Source organism: Rattus norvegicus, chromosome 4, assembly GCF_021556685.1.
Source record: "Rattus norvegicus strain SHRSP/BbbUtx chromosome 4, alternate assembly SHRSP_T2T, whole genome shotgun sequence".
NCBI classification, from domain to species: domain Eukaryota; kingdom Metazoa; phylum Chordata; class Mammalia; order Rodentia; family Muridae; genus Rattus; species Rattus norvegicus.
In genome coordinates this window covers 37,143,771-37,159,969 of record NC_141537.1, presented here as the reverse complement: position 1 = coordinate 37,159,969, position 16,199 = coordinate 37,143,771, and the positions used below count along the sequence as shown (strand labels likewise).

The window sequence follows — 16,199 nt, the reverse complement described above, 5'->3', positions numbered from 1 at the left end:
ACAACATGGCAGCCTATACAGGACCTATAGGTACTACACCAATCAATACGCCAACAGGGATGAAAGCATAATTTCCCACAGTCCCATCTCTAGATGAAATGCTAATAGGCAGTCAATTGTGATAAGGGAGGGAGAATTAGTTTTCTCCAGAAATGAGCCCAATAGGTTTCCCAATACTAAGTAGCCAACTATAAAATGAACACAGACACAGACACAGACACAGATACACACACACACACACACACACACACACACACACACACACAAAGGCATCTCAAATTTAGCCTCAACAGGGCATATATGTACATATGTAAAATAATAATTAAGAATGAACTTGTGAAGGCAAGAGGAGTAGAGGGTAAATGGGAGGGGTTGGAAGTAGTAGAGGGTGGCAGGGAAATGATATAAATATCTGGGCACACACATGCAGAATATACTATAATATATACCTAGGTAGTAAGTCTCACAATAGTAAAAGAGTAAAAGGAATAAATAATAAAGAATATATAGAATTTCTGTTAGAGAACTCTCATTTTTAAGTACATTTTCAAAACCTATACAAAAACAATTATAAACATAAAAAGATTTTAATCACTATTTTAGTGGGCAACAGTAATTCTCTCTGGCAAATAACATAAATTAGCTGTACTTGATTATATGAACAGTCATTGGTGCAAGTTTGGAAGTAAGGTTTTTTTAATTTTTAAATTCAGTGTTCTATTAACTAGAAACCCGGCAGATGGCATTATCTTGAAATTCTGCTGTGTCTCCTCACATCTCTTCCAGCAACACATGAGAGACTCATATTCCAACAGGAACAAAGAATGACACAAGTAAGAATCAAATGGTTTTCCTCAATGGCTAATGTAGTATATTTTCAGATGGGTGAGAGAGTAACTGTTCATCAACACAAACACACTATGTGGCTTGTTGCTCAGAATTTTTTATATAAAGCAATGGGTATTCATGGTCATGAGTCAATATGAAGCCCTGGTGTCCTGCCTCTCACACTAGGATTCTTACATTGTGTTCCAAAGTCTACCTGTAACATGTCAACTCAAAAATTAGACCTAGTAAAGTCTGTACCACTGAAACTATGCTAAGCCTAGCTCCCACTTCCAAGCTCTGAGGAGGGCATTGAGGATTATATCCGAAAGTGCAAAGCAGTTAGTTAATGGGAGTCTGAACACAAGTCAATGTGCAGTCCGTGGACTGACAGCAGCAAATGCCATGACTCAAAAGTCAACTATGAATAACTCATCCTTTAAAATCTGGGCTCAATCATAAAAAATAACAAGAGTGGGGGAATGATTAGCTCTTTATACAATCACTTCCTGACCTTGAGATTGCTTATATAAAATTTAGCTGTATTTCTGTATACTCCCCTTCTGACTGAATTCCAATAACAGTTTCGGTTCTACATTTTACAATAAATGAACATCTCTTATTGTGACAATTTATAAGGGAAGACACATAAGGCTGGGGATATAGCAACAGGAAATAACTAGAAGAAATGGCACAGCCAAGTACTGTAAGCGGCAGGTATGGAGCGATGAAAGAATGCCACACGCTGAGGTGGCCTCAGACAGCAGCCGATCAGAGACGTAGGGGACATGCAGGAGACAACCAGGAAGACAACTACAATACTCTAATTACTCTAATACTCAAATACTCTAATTAGTCTAATCCTACTTCTAAGAGATCAATAACGAAGAGGACTCATAAGTCAACTCTGAGTCAGTATGGCAGAAGAGGATGGAGGTGCAGACATTGCTTGGAGAGAGCTTGCCTAGGATAGAGATCCTGAGTTGGATACTCAATGCAACAAAAAGAGCAAGACACAGACAGACACAAGCAGACACTCAAAACTACCATGTCACAAATACTCAATCTTCAATCAGAAATTGTGAGAGAGTAAGATTCGGCAAGTTCGGGTTGGGGATTTAGCTCAGTGGTAGAGCGCTTGTCTAGGAAGCACAAGGCCCTGGGTTCGGTCCCCAGATCCGAAAAACAAAACAAAACAAAACAAAACAAAACCAAAAAAAAAAAAAAAGATTCGGCAAGTTCTCTCCCAAAAAGGATGGTAAGTAAAGCAGTCCAACTTTTATACCCAAAGCCGAGGATGCACAGAATGTCACAGAGATTAGCTTTGATGTACCAAACAACAAAACAACAAAACCTGTGAAATCTTCTAAGGCTCTTTTGCTTCCTTTTCCACTTAAGATTCTAAGTTCCTTGCACAAAATTTGTCTTAACGTAAGTTTTCAAGGCCCTAAGCTCCACAGTTTTAAAGAAGTATATAATATGTATGTGTGTATGTACACACACACACACACACACACACACACACACACACACACACACACACACAGAGGTATATATGTGTGCATATATTTTAAACAATTTAGACTCCATTCCACCTCACAGGCTTTCTCTAGGATATTGAATATATTATTAAATGCTAATAAACTAGCTGCAGGGATTCAAGTGTGAGCTACACGTGTATGAATTCTCTTATTCTATATTTTGAAGCATTTGATGCTTTTCCTCCCTTTTATGAACTGAATATTTTTACCCTCCAAAAACGTGTCTGCTGGAATCTTAACCTCCAAGGCGAGGATTTTAGGAGGCATTCGGGGACACTGAGACACTGAGGTTGTAGTCTTTATTCAGCTATTAGTGTCCTAAATAAAGGCATTATTAAGAAAAGCTGACATATGAGGAAGAGAGGAGGCATTGTGCAGACTTCCGGGGGACCAGCACCTTTATCAGCTCTCCCAGCGTCGGTACTGTGAGGAACAACTGTATGCTAAGAGCCACGGTGCTGCACTTCCGGACATGAAGACCATGCAAGGATGGTCGGAGGTCGCTTACTTGTGAATGCCTCCAAAACATCTGAATGGCTTACAAGTAAGCAAAACGTCACCACGAGAGCAAATACTTCACTGCTCTTTTCTTTCACTTTACCTCGGGCTTTATTTTTAACCATGGATTTCTAAATATGATCTATGAATAAGCAACAATAACAGCCAACCTCACTTCAGTACGAAAATCAGTAATACTAAGTTCAGTACAGAGAATTCCCCATGAGAATTCATCCTTTCATCTACTCTTCGTATTTCCTGAGCACCCAGTGTACAATTCCAGAGTTTCACAAATTGTGCTTCCCCAGAAGTTGTGGAGACACCCACCTCCTTGCCATACTCTGTGGGCTAAAGGGGATCAGCCTGGAGAAAGAAACAGGCTTTTCTGCTCTTAACCTCAGAGCTAACCATGTCAAGTCTGCCTTAGAGAATGCAGCATCACAGCCACAGTCCCCCCTGCAGACTACAGAGCCTGCAGTGAAACTCCGCAGTCCTCTTTACTATATAGTCTGCCACTACTATTTTAAACAATTTAATGATCCTACTATTTTAATACAAGTATAAACTAAACAAATCTAATTTATAAATTCTTACAAAACTCTAACTTTAAGTTATGAATGATTAAAAGACTTAACTTTCAAATCAAAAGTAGAAAAATGAATTTAAGAGACCCCGAAGCTAATTCCAGGCAGGCATGGTGGCTCACTCCTGCATGGTGACACTTATTAGTGTAACACAGGAGAATACCATATGTTCCACACAAATCATGGGTACTGTCTTATGATTTCTATTACTTCTATAAAAACACCATGTCCAAAAAGCAAGTTGGTGAGGAAATGGTTTACTTGGCTTTCACTTTCATATTGTGATTCATCATTGAAGGAAGTCAGGACAGGAACCCAAACAGGGCAGGAACCTGGAGGCAGGAGCTGATGCAGAAGCCATGGAGGGGTGCTGTTTACTGGCTTGCTCATCACGGCATGCTCAGCCTGCTTTCTTATAGAACCCAAGAATGGCCCCATCCATAACAGGCCTGGACCTTCCCCATCAGTGACTAAAGAAACACCATACGGCCAGATCTTATGGGGACATTTTCTCAATAAAGGCATCCTCCTTTCAAATAACTCAAATTTGTGTTTAAGAATAGCCAGCACAGCAAGAGAGTGAGACTGTCTCAAACAAAGAAACAAACCAGGGAAGCCTAAGGAGATGATTTGGTCAGAAAGATGCTTGCCTTACATGCATGAGGACCTGAGTTCAATCTCCAGAACTAATACAAAGAAAGTCAGCTATGGTAGTGTATACCTGCAAGTCCAGCCTAGGAGATAAACAGACCCTTGATGCTTGCTGCCCAGTCTAGCCTACTTGGGTATCCCAAACCAGTGAGAGTCCCTGCTCCCTCTCAAAAAAAGATGGATGCTGGACATCTCTGTTCTCCACATGCACATGTATATATTTTTATATACATATACCAAACAAACAAGCCACAAAACTATATTATCTTATTAAAAGTAGTAAAATGGTTTCCAGTGATCTGGCTAGTGGGTAAAGGTGCTTTCTGCTAAGCCTCAAAACTTGAGTTCAATCCCTGGGACTCAAAGGGTAGGAGAAAACTGATTCCAAATTGTGCATTGTAACAATCAAATGAACAATCACCAGAAACAGTGGAATGTAAGAAACTTCCCCAAAAGGGAAGACCTCCTAGCAACTCTTGCAAGGGTAACCTGGCGGAGCATCAGCATTTTTATCTAAACACACTCTTGTTCTCATTAAACAAGAGTTGTTTAAGCTGTTAAAGAGCTCTGAGTCTCACTTAAAACTGCAAGTGTTTATTACAGATCACATGCAGCATGTGAGAGGCTCTTGACCGTAACAGAACATCTCCTGTGTGTTGGTTACTGCTGGACACTTTGAAATTCAAAGCACTTTGCACTAAAATATCCACAGCTGTATTATATACTAAGTATAAAATTCATATGAATATAAATTAATACTGGCAATAAGCAATGAAAACAAAAATCCTTCTGAAGCTGTCCTGGGAGATGCATGTTTCTTCCACAACAAAATAAAATAGCTGTTCTAGAAGCCACAATAGCTTTTCCAGTTAGATTTTATGTTTGCCTTAAAAAAAATCTTTAAGAGAAAGCCATAAGACAAGTAACCTTTAGGAAAACCTTCAAAATGAAGTTATATTTCACAGGCCTTTTAGAAATGATGGGATGCTGCAACTTGCCTAGGAAAGTAGACGAGCCTGATGTCATACTAATATTTCTGTGTGCATGTGTGTGTCTGTGTGTTATGTTCACGTCGAAAACAGGGAGTCCTTAAACGGGGCGGGGGTGTCATCCATTCTGAGTCTGGGTTGAAAGGCCCCTATCAAGGAACCAACACAGGTAAACCAGTTGGCCAGGGTCAACAACAATTATTCTGAGCTGACTCAAAGCGCTCTCTCTCTCTCTCTCTCTCTCTCTCTCTCTCTCTCTCTCTCTCACACACACACACACACACACACACACACACACACTCAGATAAACATGAAGAAAATCTTTATAGAAAGCTCATCCAGCTTGAATTGTGAGTCATTCATTCTGTATGAGAGATCTACTGGGAGCAAATGAGGCCACAACTTGAGATCCATACATTTTAGACAGTAGACACTGGTTAACAGCCAGGGGAGAAGGCACTTTCTCATAATGGCATGGAACCTAAATATCCACACCTTTCTCATCAAATTCAAATAACAGGTTAGTCACTTCCAAATCAGACATCATGGCAAATTCTAGAAATTAAGTGTGGATCTTATGAAAGTATTTTTTCAAGACAATTTTTTATTTTATACTAAGGCACATCTAATCAGATTCCATGTAGTTTTTTTTTTTTTTTTGATTCCATGTAGTTTTGAAAAATGTCTTTACTGCAATACTTCACAAATCACAGCACAACATTATTTTACTGATTTACTTTGGTTTTTTGTTTGTTTTTAAAATATGTACCAAAGTCAGTGGGGAAGTACATCACTGTAGTTCTAACATTGGGAAGTGAAGGCAGGAATACTGTTAGTTCAAAGCCAGCCTAGGCAACTTAGTGAGTTCAAACTTAACCTCAGCATGACCTTTTCTCTATCTCACACTGTCTTAGTTAGGATTTCTACTGCTGTGAAGAGACACGATGACCACAGCAAGTCTTATAAAGAAAACCATTTAACTGAGTCTGGCTTATACTTTCAGGGGTTCAATCCATTACCTTCTACACCTACATCCACAGGCAACTAGAAGAAAACTGGATTGGATTTATAAGACCACCCCTAGTGACACACTTCCTCCAATAAAGCTACACCTTCTCCAACAAGGCCACACCTATAGGCCAAGTATTCAAATACATGAATACAAAGGCCATTCATATACAAACCTCTAGACAGACAGACAGACAGACAGACAGACAGACAGACAGACACACACACACACACACACACACACACACACACACACACACACAAAAACCTCTTGTTTCAACAACAACAAAAGATACCCGATAATCTTGACTAACAGAGTGAGTCTCGGTGTGGAAGACGACTCAGCAGAAGGCACATGCTGCCAAGCATGCTGATCTGAGTTCAGTCCTTGGACCTACATAGTAGAAGGAGACCACAAACTTCCACAGTAGCCCCTGTTACCTCCCCACACATGCATGGCATGTGATGCCCTCATACACACACACAAACTGCATATACACACACGCATGCATACATACATACATACATACATACATACATGCAATGAAAAGTTTTTTTAAAGACCTTGAGTATCATCAACTTCAGGGCAAAAAAAAAAGATATAAAATCAGGTATTAGTTTATCATATGATCTTCACGTGTTCCATATAAAGGTCAATGATCCATATCAATCTTTCATGTCCTTGCCATTTAAATCTATAAAATATAATATTCAAAATGCTGTTGAAAATATAGTCGAAGTTAAGCATTACAGAGGACAGCTACAGAAAAACTAAAAATAAAATTTACAGATGGCCCATTTATTACCAAATATGATAGAAAAGATACCATGTCTACTTAGAACATAATTTACTATTGATGGCTCCTGCAGAGGCGCACATGCTCTGAGCAGAGTTAATCTACTCAAGACTGTGGTACAAAAGGTCAGATTCTGTTGGCAGAAATTCCACTGGCAGAAAAACTGAATGTGTTTTAGAAAGGAACGCCAAGGGCTCTGAAGAGCCTGACTGTCCTTGCTCTGAGACTAAGCACTCAGGAAGTTTCATGCATGAATGTGACAAGGAAAGGGCATGGCTGAAAAACATGCCACAAAAGTCAATTGGACAGTATCAGATGAACCATCATTTCAGTCTAGCCAGAGACAGAGAGACCAAAGTTGGCACATGGTGATTCTTCCACATCCTTTCTTATCTGATAGAGTATAACTATTATGTATTATAAATCCAATGCCAAAGTTGGCTGGTCCTCAGAACTCTACATGAGATAAACCATGGTGAAGAAACATTTATGACAGACAAACTCTTGCCTGCTTACTTGGCGGGGAACAACAGTGCTTCTCTCCATGACAAATCAAGCCTAAAGCCTTCTTGGGAATGCTCTGATAGCATGTAGATAAATAAATTCCCAATTTCTTAACAGTGCTACCTTATATGTATAGAAGGTCATCAAAGGTTAGCTTTTATCCTCCCTCTTTTTCTTTTAGTTAAAATCTGACCAAAAATAGCTTCCTTAAGTCAATACAGTTTTAACAAACAATCCAGATCAGTTGATAATAGCAGTAGTTAAAAGGCCTCTCACAGAGGATGGCTCAGTGGTTAGGAGTACTTGCTGTTTTCAGGACTTACACAGTGACTTACTGTCTATAACTCCAGTCCCAGGGGATAGATGCCCTGGCACAGGCACCTGAGCAGTATACAGATATACATACAGGTAGTCACATATAAAATTTAAAACAATAGTTTAAATAAAAAAAAAAGACAAAGGTCTCACGGGTGGGGAAAATGCTTAATCAGAATTAGGATGGAGCTAAGTTACCCCAGCACCCATGTAAAAAGACCCAGTACTCCCTGTAACCCCAACTCTGGGGAGCAGAGCTTCCTCGGAACTCCCTAACCAGGCAGCCTAGCTAACTTGATTAATGCCAGCAACTAGGGAGACATTCTTTGAAAACCAAGGTGGCTCTTGACAACAGCAACTAAGGTTGAGCCCTGGCTTCCAAACTACACATACACATCAGTGCATACACCAAAATGTTACATGCACACATACACATGCTTTACAATAATAAAAAATTTAAATAATAAAATGAAGAAAGAGGTATCATTCCTCAGTTCAAGATCTTTTTAATAACTGACATTTTAAGGTGACATGTGATTCCAACTTAACTAAGCAGTCAATACAAAAATCCACTGTAGTGGAAAATGTATATTTACTTAATAGTAATTTCTAGTAATATACTTAAAGACTTAGAGCAAACAAACAAGCAAGCAGCAACAAAATCCCTTCAAGGCAGGTGAGGGGCTCAGTAAGTAAAGCGTTGGCCTGGATACACTGATGACCTGAGTCCCTGGAACCCCTGTCAAAAGCTGAACTCAGTGGAGTGTATCTGTGCTCCCAGCACTCTGACTGTGAGGTGGGAGGTGGGGAAAGAGAACTGCCAGAAGTTTGAGGACGAGCCAGATGGGAGTATGCAGTGAGATAGAAACAATATTCTCCCCTAACAAGGCCAAAGGGGAAACCAGACTTTCCTAGAAGGTGTCTTTAAACTCGCACCCATGTGCTCCCTGTACTTGCAAATGTACACATTACAAATGTATGTGTGCATACACAGATAATAACAAAATAAACACGTTCAAAAAACAGTAAGTTTAAAGTTTCAGAGAAATACTTTACAGATTAATTTAAGGAAAGGATTATAAAACAATATTGCTATTACCAAAACTGCTAAATCACTGAAATTATGATAAAAATTATCACAAAATAAATGGTATAGGTTTGTATAAACCATTGAAAATATAGTAAAATCTTAGCAAATATTGACCTTAATGTTTAAGATGCAAATGTTGGCTTCAAGAAGCTACTTTGGGAATAAGTACTGTCAACATCTATGAGAACATTGAGAAACCAATAAAATCCTGGCTAGTTTCTCCAAGACATTTTTTACCCTTAGAAATACTTTAAACTATTACATTATTATAGGGCAAATGAAAGTTTGAGGTTTTTCTATATTATAGCTTACAATTATCAGGTAAGATTCATAAATATTGCTCTAAATATCTTAGAGAATTAAAAACATTTATAGAGAACCTATAAGACATATAATTTCAACAGTAATAGACAAAAATTAAATCACCTGGAGTAATGTGACCTGTGATTCGATGATTTCCCTCCAGGAGCCATATTAGACATATAAAATACATGCAACAAAACCACACTAACTATCTTATCTTTGTAAGCTGCAGTTTCCTAGGCCTCAGAGATTAAATAACTGAAAGTGAAATCACCCAGGCAAAGAAAACCTACTCTGCTAACGTCTAGTGCACATTGTCGACTTCATCTCCAAGCAAGACACTACAATTATAAATTCCCAGGAAGCAGCAGCAGCAGCAGCAGCAGAAACACAGCATGTTACCCAGTCATCTGCTTTTCCTGTCTGTAGCTCAGTGCAGCTCTTCTCTCCACTAAAAGGTAGCTTTCTTTTTCTACTACCCAGCTCTGGAGAATACAAAACAACACCAAGAACAACAACAACACAACATATACTTCCTCATGCTATTGTTATGTCCCCTAATTCTACCTCTATTTCTATGCAAGTCACTTTTCTTTTGGGGTCTAGACTTATTCCCCATTAACAACTTTGACCAATATTGCCTTCTTTACTTGCTGACTAACTGCTTTCATGAGACCAAAGATGGTAGCTTAGTCTAAGTATGTATTTTGTATAATATAATATCTTTTTTATTATAATATTCTTTAACAGAATACATATGAATAGGTAATTGATAAATAATGGGGATTTATGTCCTATGATTGTAGAGATCAGAAAGGCTCAGGCTGATGAGCTGACATATACTATGGACCAATTTGAAGCGCTGTCCATAGCAGAGAGATAAAAAAGGAATGCCAGGGAGAAAAATTTACCTTTTGATCGATGTGACAGTTTATTTTACAAAACTAAACACCTGAGGCCAGGTAGTTTATAAACAAAACAGGTGTACCAATGTTAACATTTCAGAAGGTAAAAGTCTTAGATGGGGTATACCATCAATTTGGCTTATAATGAGGGCCTCTGTATCATAGTACGGTGGAAGATTTTATAGTAATAGTTCATGTGAAAATAGTCACAAGAACATGTGGAAGGGAGAGAAGATACATGGTGGTAGAAGGAAATAAGGAAGCAGATGAAGCCAAAAATAACGTGGTCCTAGAGCAAACACCTTTAAAGTTAAGCATTAATCCTCTCTGCAAGAGGTGTTTTGACCCAATTTCCTTCATTAGGCTTCTTAAAGATTCACTACCTCTCAGTAAAATCTATCTTATTCTTGGAATCAAGCCATTCACCACACAGATCTTTAAACTATGTCCAAACTGGGGCTGGAAAGATGGCTCAGCAGTTAGGACACTGGCTGCTCTACAACAGAGGACCCAGTTCAATATCCAGCACCCACACAACGGTTCGCAGCTGTCTGTAACTCCAGTTCGAGGGGACCTGATTACCTCCTCTAGCATCTGCTGGCACCACACTAGCATGTGTACACAGTCTACTATGTAATTAATATATATATATATATATATATATATGAAGGTGAAACATACACACACACACATTTTTAAAAAAATCTTAAAATATGTCCAAGCCATAAAAATCAGGAACCCATTTCTATGATCTACTCCAAACAATGACAACATTAATTCATCCTTGAGGACAGAAAGTCTCTGGTCTAATTGCCTAATATCACTGGCAATTAACTTTCCAATAAAAGAACTAGGAGCTAAACTGAGCCCATAGAGATAATGATGCTAGGAGAGATATAAGAGTAGAGAACAGAGTGCTCTCTTCTTTCTAGAACAGATGTCCGAGGATGCAGAAGAACAACATAGGGTTTAACTATGGAGATCTCAATAATTTATCACAGCAGTTCTCAACTTTCCTAATGTTGTGACCCTTTAACACAGTTACTCATATCATAGTGACCCCCAATCATATTTTTATTGCTACTTTATAACTGAAATTTTGCTAGTTAAGAAACATTAAGAAAATATCTGATATTTCCAATGTTCTTAGTCAATCCTGTAAAAGGAGTCTCAAGAAATGGTTTGGGAACCACTGCTATAACAAATCTTAAGCTAGTTTGTTCTCAGTCAAACTCTTCCAAAGTTTCTACCTGCCTGCCAGTCTCAAGTTTGTTATGGTCATAAGTTTTCCTCTCTATGATCTTAAGAGAAATTTAGTGAAAGTTTAGTAATGGACAAACTGGAACTACTAATCAAGCTAAATTGATAGACTGCCGATATACAGATTTATTGCTGTCCTGAAAAAGAATTCAATATATATTCAATCTTTCAATCTCTTTGAATATGCAAAAGAATATAAGTAAAATGCAATGCTATATTTAAAAAAATTAAGAAATAAAAGCCCAAGAACCCTGCACCCAAATCCCATGGGGGAGAGAGCTGAACTACCAGAAGTGCAGACAATTCTGAGACCTCAGGACAGACCGCCACTTCTGCCCACTTCTGCTCAGATCCCTGGTCCAAGAGGAAACTGCATAGTGCTTCTGGATATAGGAATATTGGAGCAGGCAGCAGTAGGAACCTGCTGATTTCTGCCCATGCCCAGAACTGAACTGAACTGGTCACACAGCTCCCTGAACCCAAATCCCGTGGGGGAGAGAGCAGGACCCTCAGAAGTGAAGAATTCAGAGGAGACAGCTACTTTCTGCCCACATTTCAGAACCAAGAGGAAATCACCTAGTGCCATCTGTGCCCCCTGGGCACAGGGACCTAGGAGCAGTCAGGGGCAGGACCCTTTGGGTTTCTGCCAGAGCCAAGAGCTGAAAGCTAGTCACCAGGAGCGCCTACACACCTGAGAGCAGAGCTCTCTGTTCCCAGATCCAGCTGAAAGAAAACAGGTCTACAGGAGTGCTGACACACAGGCCTATAGGAGGGGCAAGCCACTATCAGAGACAGCCAGACAAGCTAACACCAGAAACAACTTGATGGCTTGGTTTCTAAGCAACAGAAACCAAGAGTACTTGGCATCATCAGGGGCCCAATTCTCCAACTGAAGTGGATACTGGATATCCAAGCACACTGGAAAAACAAGATTTAGATTTAAAATTACATTTTATGATGATGATGGAGGACTTTAAGCTGGACATAAACAACGCCCTTAAGGAAATACAGGACAACACAAGTAAACAAGTAGAAGCCCTTAAAGAGGAAACACAAAAACCCCTTAAAGAATTACAGGAAAACATAACCAAACAGGTGAAGGAATTGAACAAAACTGTTCAGGATTTAAAAATGGAAATAGAAACAATAAAGAAAGCACAAAGGGAGATAGAAAACCTAGGGAAGAGATCAGGAGTCATAGATGCAAGCATCACCAACAGAATACAAGAGAGAAGAGAGAATCTCAGGGGCAGAAGATACCACACAAAACATCAACACAACCATCAAAGATATGTAAAACGTAAAAAGCCCCAAATGGTCAGGAAATCCAGGACACAATGAGAAGATCAAACCTAAAAATAGTATGTATAGAAGAGAGTGAAGATTCCCAACTTAAAGGGCCAGTAAATATCTTCACCAAAATTATAGAACAAAACTGCCCTAACATAAAGAAAGAGATGCCCATAAACATAAAAGAAGCATACAGAACTCCAAATAGATTGGTCCAGAAAAGAAATTCCTCCCATCATATAATAGTCAAATCACCAAATACAAAAAACAAAGAAAGAATATTAAAGCAGTAATGGAAAAAGGTCAAGTGACATATAAAGGCAGATCTGTCAGAATCACACCAGACTTTTCACCAGAGACTATGAAAGCCAGAAGATCCTGGGTAGATGTCATACAGACCCTGTGAGAACACAAATGCCAAAATAGGCTACAATATCCAGCAAAACTCTCAATTAACATAGATGGAGAAACCACGATATTCCATGACAAAACCAATTTTACAAAAATCTTTCTACAAATCCAGCTCTACAAAGGATAATAGATGGAAAACTCCAACACAAGGAGAAAAACTATTCCCTAGAAAAAGCAAGAAAGTAATTTCTTTCAACAATACCGAAAGAAGAAAGACACACAAACATAATTCCACCTCTACTAACAAAAATAACAGGAAGCAACAACCACTATTCCTTAATATCTCTTAACATAAATGGATTCAATTCCTCAATAAGAAGACATAGACTAACAGACTGGGTACTTAAAGAAGACCCAGAATTTTACTACATACAGGAAACACACCTCAGAGACAAAGACAGACACTGCATCAGAGTAAAAGACTGGAAAACAACTTTCCAAGCAAATGGCCCAAAGAAACAAACTGGAATAGCCATTTTAATATCGAATAAAATTGACTTTCAAACAAAAGTTATCAAAAAAGATAAGGAAGGACACTTCATATTCATCAAAGGAAAAATCCACCAAGATGAACTCTCAATCCTAAATATCTATGTTCCAAATACAAGGGCACCTACATTCATAAAAGAAACCTTACTAAAGCTCAAAGCACATATTGCACCTCACACAATAATAGTACGAGATTTCAACACCCCATTCTCATCAATGGACAGATTATGGAAAAGAAATTAAAGAGACATAGAGAAACTAATAGAATTTATGAACCAAATGGACTTACGAGATATTTATAGAAAATTTCATCCTAAAACAAAAGGATATACCTTCTTCTCAGCATCTCATGGTACCTTCTCCAAAATTGACCATTAGTCACAAAACAGCCCTCAAAAGATACAGGAAGATAGAAATAATCCCATGCAGCCTATGAGATCACCACGGACTAAGGCTGGTCTTCCATAACAGAAACAACAGAAAGCCCACATATACATGGAAGTTGAACAATGCTCTACTCAATGATAACCTGGTCAAGGAAGAAATAAAGAAAGAAATTAAAGACTTTTTAGAATTTAATGAAAATGAAGGCACAACATACCCAAACTTACGGGACACAATGAAAGCTGTGCTAAGAGGAAAACTCATAGTGCTGAGTGCCTGCAGAAAGAAACAGGAGAGAGCATATGTCACCAGCTTGACAGCACACCTAAAAGCTCTAGAACAAAAAACAAACAAATAACACCCAAAAGGAGTAGAAGGCAGGAAACAACCAAACTCAGGGCTGAAATCAACCAAATAGAAACAAAAAGGACCATACAAAGAACCAACAAAACCAGGAGCTGGTTCTTTGAGAAAATCAACAAGATAGATTAAACCCTTAGCCAGACTAACCATAGGACACAGACAGTGAATCGAAATTAACAAAATCAGAAATGGAGACATAACAAGAAATCTGAGGAAATTCAGAAAATTATCACATCCTACTACAAAAGTCTTTATTCAACAAAACTGGAAAATCTGCAGGGAATAGACAGTTTTCTAGACAAATACCAGGTACCAAATTTAAATCAGAAACAGATTAAACCATCTAAACAACCACATAACTCCTAAAGAAACAGAAACAGTTATTAAAAGTCTCCCAACCAAAAAGAGCCCAGGACCAGATGGGTTCAGTGCAGAATTCTATCAGACCTTCATAGAAGACCTCATACCAATACTGTCCAAACTATGGAAACAGATGGAGCACTACCGAATTCCTTCTATGAAGTCACAAAATACACTTATACCTAAACCACACAAAGACTCAACAAAGAGAACTTCAGACCAATTTCCCTTATGAATATTGATGTAAAACAAACAACTCAATAAAAGTCTCGTAAACTGAATCCAAGAACACATCAAAATGATCATTCATCATGATCAAGTAGGCTTCATCCCAGGGATGCAGGGATGGTTCAATATATGGAAATCCATCGACATAATCCACTATACATGGACTGACCCATGGCTCCAGCTACATATGTAACAGAGAATGGCCTTGTTGGGCACCGATAGAAGGAGAAGCCCTTGTTCCTGCCAAGGTTGGACCCCCAGTGTAGGGGAATGCTGGGGAGGTGGAAAGAGGGATGGATGGGGAAGGAAATACCCGTATAGCAGAAGGGGAGAGGAATGAGATGGGGCCTTATGTCTGGGAAACATTTGAAATGTAAATAAAAAGTATCCAGTAAAAGAAAAATTTTAAAAAAAGAAATAAAAGCCCAATTTCACCCTTATTTATCAGGGGAAGCATCTCACCCAGGAGGAAGACCTGAAATATGTAAAATGGGAAAGAAAAGAAACAGCAGAAGGCCCATCTCTGCCTCTCCAATGCAATCTCTACACAGAGTGAATGCTGTCAGATATTCACAAATGTGCAGAACATTATGAAATTCTCTTACACTATAATATTAATTATCACATTAAACAAAATTATGTAATTGATGGTTCTAGTTTTAAATTTCAATCAACGTTCAATTTATTTCATGTGTAGGTTATAAAACAGTGTATAAAATCAAGACTATAAGCAAATGCCTGAATAGGAGAACATCTCCATACGTCGATGCTGGGTGGTGGTGAGTGGCTTCCTTTTGAGCCGTGTCCATACACTGTGTCTGCCTAAGAGTGGCCTGCCAAATGCTGCATTTCTCAAAAGCTACAGGAAAATTTTAAAATGAAAAGCCTGAAATGCGAACCCTTGTTTGTCCTAAAATTGTGAAAAGATCACCTTTACTCAGTTTGGCAGTGCTATGCCTCTCCCTGATTTCAGGAAGGTACATACAGACCATTACTTGAGAAATGCCGTTTTGTACCACACTGAACTCTACATGCTTCAAGGTCCTGTAACCTTGGAGACCTAAAAGGAGTTGAGAGAAATTGCGTACCTTTAAGGCATGGAAAGCATTTAAGTAGAGTGGAGCTGAGAATATTAAAATGTATTTGGATACATTAGCATATTTTTATAACAGGTATAAACCATAATTAAATTTCTATGGTGATATATTTAACCCAGCTTTAGCAATGAAAAGAACCCTATAGGCGAGAAAGACATCTCACAATGGAGAGCATTTCCACTGTAACTGGTTCAAATGTAATTTTGACATTTTTTCCTAATTAGGTAGTTCTATTCTATATTTACCAGACGTCTCTTAGCAAGGCTATATGTATATATGCTTTCATTTACTTTGAATACCTATCAAT

The 16,199-nt window shown here is 38.5% G+C and overlaps 1 protein-coding gene across 5 annotated transcripts in view; it reads right to left on the bottom strand.

The window, feature by feature from the left end:
* The window catches only part of Umad1 (UMAP1-MVP12 associated (UMA) domain containing 1), a 194,613-nt gene that overhangs the window by 149,608 nt on the left and 28,806 nt on the right, over positions 1-16,199 (bottom strand). The window contains exon 2 of one of the 5 annotated variants that reach the window (XM_087659206.1): positions 14,062-14,120. Coding sequence (XP_087515332.1) covers positions 14,062-14,120 — 59 coding nt within the window. 5 annotated transcript variants of the gene reach the window in all.